The sequence below is a fragment of the Anoplopoma fimbria genome, chromosome 12 (assembly GCF_027596085.1).
Source record: "Anoplopoma fimbria isolate UVic2021 breed Golden Eagle Sablefish chromosome 12, Afim_UVic_2022, whole genome shotgun sequence".
Taxonomy (NCBI): domain Eukaryota; kingdom Metazoa; phylum Chordata; class Actinopteri; order Perciformes; family Anoplopomatidae; genus Anoplopoma; species Anoplopoma fimbria.
Window position 1 is genome coordinate 25,840,832 of NC_072460.1, and position 6,000 is coordinate 25,846,831.

The 6,000-nt window shown below is 45.5% G+C and overlaps 1 protein-coding gene across 2 annotated transcripts in view; it reads right to left on the reverse strand.

The window, feature by feature from the left end:
• LOC129099813 (potassium voltage-gated channel subfamily D member 3-like) overlaps nucleotides 1-5,628 on the reverse strand; it is a 111,747-nt gene extending 106,119 nt beyond the window's left edge. For both annotated transcript variants that reach the window (XM_054609199.1, XM_054609200.1), the window contains exon 1: nucleotides 4,526-5,628. In XM_054609199.1, coding sequence (XP_054465174.1) covers nucleotides 4,526-5,628 — 1,103 coding nt within the window. The remainder of the gene's footprint in view (nucleotides 1-4,525) is intronic.
• Nucleotides 5,629-6,000: the final 372 nt, after the last annotated feature.

Consider the following 6,000-nt stretch of genomic DNA (forward strand, 5'->3'; position numbering starts at 1 on the left):
GACAAATACAACTTATATATTGGGGCCTCTGAGGCGACTCCTCTGGTTGTATAGAAGTCTATGAGAAAATGACTCTACTTCTCTCTTGATTTATTCCCTCAGTAAACATTGTAAACATGAGTTTATGGTCTCAATCTCTAGTTTCAAGTCTTCTTCAATACAGCATGATGTTCATTTAGTAAATGATGCTCCATTTAGAGTCAAACAGACCATAAAGCAGGGGATGCTTTAGGGCGGGGCTACACACTGATTGACAGGTCGACACCAGAGACGTAAACGGCGTCTCTACGTCACTCCTCCTCAGTCCAAATATGGTCACTTCTCTTCTCTGGTTCCATTAAAAACAAAATGGCGACGGCCATATCGCCGAACTCGAGGCTTCAAAACATCAGTCCACAAACCAGTGGGTGACGTCATGATGACTACGTCCTCTATTTATATACAGTCTGTGCTAACAACAGAGAAAAGCATTGTGTTCAGCACCAAAGGGCATTAACAATCAGCTCAAAGGCCTTTTAAGAAGGTAAATGAATAGTTAAACGGACAAAATGCGAGCAATTTATTTCCTTCTATTAATGAGATAAAACTCCAACGTTTATCTTTCTGGAGGAAATGAGTTTCTCGAGTGGTGAAGATACAGGTAGAGGAGTAGCTCACTCCTATTAGCATTTTAATATTCGACTGGCTAAATATTTATAATATGTAAAGATGCAGCCATGTATTTAAATTGCCTTTAAATACATGGCTGCTAAAATAGTTTACTGAACAAATGGTAATGATGTTTTAGACTCACCACCATTAAAATCTAAACCATTAAAGCTGGTTAATAAAATTTGGTCCCAGTGCTAAACATAAAGGAAAAATCCCTAAACAGATGATGATGATGAATAAACACATTAAAACTAAAGTCTTGTTAGTAACCATTACAACCTATAACTGCTGGACTGGGATTACACTGGAACAATCCACACCCGGTTTCTTCCATTATTGTCTCTTTCTGTGTGAGTAAAGACAAGATGTCTGGATGAACCAGCGATGAAGGTTCAGTCCTCCTCCTCCTCCTCCTCCTCCTCACACAGACGGCAGATTATAACAAAGGTTCAACCAAATGCAACAAACGCTCAAAGTTATTATCACTCAAAAGGTCAAAATCAATTTGTTTAACAACCTGGGGAACAAAATCCCTCTCAGGTCCTATTGCCTAAATGTGTCTGATTTCACTAAGCCTCACCACTGCGTTCCTCTCTGCCCCTCATTTGGAGGATTTGAGCTAAGCTTTTTAGCTCTGCTATGGAGCGAGCACAGGGCTCTGAGGACAGGCGGTGCTGCTCGGTGGGTTGACAACCTGAACGGGTGGTTAAACCTCTTTTTGTCCAGTTGGTCATGAGGAGCAGCACATCCACCTTTGAGGATTTCAGACTGCTCGTTTGGACCAAAGCCAGTTTAAACCAAAATATGTGCCCTGCAATTTTGTCTTTCTGGAAATATACCTTAAAATGTATCTGTAATAGATAGATGCACGGTTGTTTTTTCTCTTATATCTCCATCACAAATGTTCCTTCTTTCTCTCAGCTAGACTCCATTTCCCTTCTGACTTACTGTTGTCATTAAAGCAACTTCTAGGGAAAAAAGAGGAGGAGAGCTGCACTTCAGAAAGCTGTTCACCTGGTAACCAATTGTTATAGAGTTGGGGGGGATTATGGATTCAGACCAAAGACGGATTATTCAGATAAACAAAACAAAAAGCCACAGCGGGTCGAAAAAGCATTAATGTCATGGAGGGACGGCGGATATGGAGATCAGATAAAACAATATTTGGGACAAAATAACGGGATACTGATGATGCGGTGATGTTGTAGGGTCGACCATTGTTGCTTTGACAAAAGATTTACAAAATGTTATATTTGATAAATAATATATTTAGCTTACAGCTAACGCTAACTAGCTCTCCTCCTGCTGATTTCAACAAGGATTTGTTGTTGACAATGTAGCGTTATCAGGAAAAAAACAGGGTGCACGAGAGTACTAGGACTAGTACCACAGGTGTATAGTACTAGTTTGCACATGCTCAGTAGCGATCGGGCAGGATGTACAGATCAGGGAGCAACATGTGTTGTTGTTGTTCCTGTGTGGAGAAAACGAGCTGATAAATGATATAATGATGTTCCCGATCTGACATTTTAGGACGTATCGGAGGCGTTTCTGATTCTGGTATCAGTATTGGAACAAATGTTATCAATAATGTGGATATAATGACTAAATGGGTAAATCAAAGAAGAGCAGCTAAAGCAGTCTGTTGAGTTCAGAAAATAACATAATTTCACTGTATTGCAGCCTTTAAAACCACTTATGCCATAATGTAATATCCAAAATCTAAGACAATATCTCGTCTCATATCACCATATTGATATATTGCCAAACCTATTTCTGTGGCACAAATGCACCCTTGTTGCCCAGTGTCATAGCGCTAAAGTGCTCTTAACACACAATCTGACACCCACACACACGTACACACCCACAAATAAAACACCAAAGTGCAGCACAAACACATTAAAGCTAAAGCTCACAGGTTAGCAGTAAACCGATGATCTGAGTATCCAGAACAAAGTAGAACACACTGTCAACAGAGCAACACTGAACACTGAGGAACCTAGACAGGAAGAGGAGAAGTTAAGGAACACATCGTCTGCGTAAAAACCTACTTTCATGTCATTTATGGAAGTTTAACATAGATGATGAATCTGAAAATAGCATTCAATGGAAAACCCTATGAAGCACGTCATCTCAAGGAGAAAACGCACACACAAATGGAAACACATTAATATTTGTCTTTGTGTGTGTGTGTGTGTGTGTGTGTGTGTGTGTGTGTGTGTGTGTGTGTGTGTGTGTTTGACGTAAACCCAGAGCAGAGACCAGGATGTCAGGCGGGTTTACATTAGTCAGCAGATGCGGCGGGCCACATCATCCGTCACTCTGACACCCACTTCTGGCCCCCTGCTTTATTGATGAGGCCAAGCTCAACAACTAACCCACTCTTAACACACACACACACACACACACACACTCCTTCTTCATAATCCTACTGTAAACGCAACAAGAGACCGGTTTGGGCGTCTCAGGTCTCTAGTTTCAAGTCTTCTCGAAGCTGCTGAACGTTCACAGAATAAACAGACAAACAAACAACTAAAACCGGTTCCAGATCCAAACATCTGCTCGACACCAGAATCTTCCGGGCCGGTCGTGAATGACAGGGTGCCAAGTGTGTCACTGCTACGAGCTCGGGGAGTCGTTTAACGGCCTCCGTGACTCTGACATTTAGCAGGAAGCTGCGATTTGTCAGCCTCTCGGCCTGACTCACACATCCACAGCGGGGGGGACACTCGTGAGAAACATTGGGGGCTTAATACTGCTGCATCACAGGACTGTGTGTGTGCGTGTGTGGGAAATGAATGTGGTTCCCATCACTGCTATAAAGCGACCAGTGGAAACGTATGATGATATAAAACTCGTGAAAAACGACATACAAACGCATCCTCGTGTTCATCTTTTAAAAGAAGCAATCAAAGCTGAATCATGACTTTGTAAAAACAGACAATGTATGCTTCTAAAGACTATGTGTTAATAAAGTAAGGTATCGCAACCTGTTGCTACAATAACTTGCCTCATAAAACTCAGCGTTTCCCTTTAAATTCATCCAGCAGAATGACGCTGCTAAAAGTTCACGGTATTTATCAGATTATATCGTCTTCTTTGAACATGTATACAGCAAATTCAGAATATGCGTCTCAATAGATGAAATAGATAAATGCTCTTTGGTGGATCTCGTTTATGCCGATGTGAAGAGTAACTGATAGATATTAAAAGGAACTTTAAAGTGTTGGTTTTGCAGGTCTTGTTGTGGTGGTGTGTGATAGAAGGAGTGTTAATGCCAAAGCAGGAGAAACACTGAGCATTTATATCATCTGAATCAGAGCCTTCCTACTAAGAGGCTCTCAATCTTCAAGGCCAGCAACTAGTCTAACTCACAAAGGTCCAGTGAAGGGGGGTGCAAAGTCACCGTTCCCAATCTCTGTCTCTCTCTTTCCCATCCAGTGTTTTCGTTTCACTCAGATGCTTTCAACTCTTCCCTGTTCCTCTACATCCCATTCATCTGTCCCCCTCTCTGATCGGTGATGTATAAAGGGCATGCATCCACACGGCCATTACTGGGAGATGGCCGCTCTTCCTCCTCGGTCGTAAAAAAAACAACCAACACCAACACACAGGCTACTAAAACGTGCAATTTATCTGTCGCCTCTTATCGTGATGCAGCAAGTTTGTAAAGTGCTTCTTGGGAAACGGTGAAACTGACTCTGGAGCAGTCGTAGGTTTTTTTCTGGGCCACGCGGTCGGACGCAGACGAATCATAATCCAACATTTACTCGCACATAAACAGACCCAGCTGCAGAAACACATGTACACACTCTCACACACACACACACACACGCTGCAACCAGATAAAAAGAGGAGGCTGCTCTGCTCTTACCCGAGCGTTGTCATAGTAACGATGGTGTACCAGAAGGAGGCCGGAATGCTGGTGAATTTGCTGGAGCTGGAGCCCTTCTCGGCGTAGAACATGACGGTGGCGAAGATAATTATGGCCATAGTGAGCGAGAAGAGCAGGAAGCCCAGCTCCGAGGCGCAGCTCTTCAGCGTGTAGCCCAGGATGCGAAGGCCCTGCGAGTGGCGGGAGAACTTGAAGATGCGGAACACGCGGAAAACCCGGAGCGTCACGAACGCGCCGCTCACGTCCTCGTTGTCGGTCATCACCAGGCCGATGTAGTACGGCAGGATGGCCACCACGTCGATGATGCTCATGACGCTACGCATGAAGCGGTAGCGGCTGGGCGCGGCGAACAGGCGCATCAGGTACTCCACGGTGAAGATCATGACGCAGGCCGTGTCCATGCAGAAGAAGGCCACGGTGTAGCGCTCGCCGCACGGCACCTCCTTCTGGTTGGGCACCGTGCCGCAGGGCACCGTCTCCACCACGTTGGTGATGACGGAGACCGCGATGAAGAAGCCCGTGACGTAGTAGAAGACCAGGGCCATGGTGGACGTGTGGGGGTTCTCGAAAGCCCGCCACATGGTCTCCCTGCAGGTCATGTTGGGCAGCTTGGCGTCCTTGTTGTCCTCCTGGTCGTCCATCAGACGCTCGGCGTTCTCCCTCTTCCTGTCCTTGTACTCTTCGTAGCAGCAGTCGCCGATGATCTCCGAGATGATGCCGAAGAACGCCAGCTCCTCGTCGTAGGAGGAGATGCACTCGTAGCGAGGGAAGTGGAGCTTCCCGGTGCGGTAGAAGTTCAGCACGCTGCGGAAGACGTCGGGGTCGCGGTCGAAGAAGTACTCTTTGGTCTCCTCGTTGTAGAAGAACTCCTTCTCCGAGCTGCCCAGCAGCGTGTCCGGGTAGCGGTCCAGCGTGTTCCTCCAGGTCTCGAAGCGCCGCCCGCTGACGTTGAGGATGATCAGCTCGTCCTGGCGCTTGTTCTTCTCGGCGGGCGCCACGGGCATGGGCAGGTTGGCCACGGGCATCCAGCCGATGGCCGCCGCCCGGGCGAAGGGAAGCCATGCCGCTACTCCCGCCGCCATGCTGTGTCCGGCTCGGGGCTTCGGGGGGGAAAAGTCCAGAACCTTCACAACCAGCTTGGCTTCAGCTCGTTCACCATCTGAAAGGAGAGTTTGTGCGATTATGAAGGTCAGGAGTGATTTTTATCATTATGGGAGAAAGCAAACAATAAGGAATGAGAATAAATGAATCTAACAGCCAGTAAAAAAAATGAAATGGACTTCACAATGAGGATAATAATACAACTCATATCCTAAATGGAAGTCGAGCTGAGGCAGCAAAAAAAGTCTCTTTAATGGAAATCAAATTTTACATAACACACTTAAGGTGAGAAACCTCTACAGAGCACGGTATAAATAACATGTATATCTGATATAGAAAGGTATAATTCGATA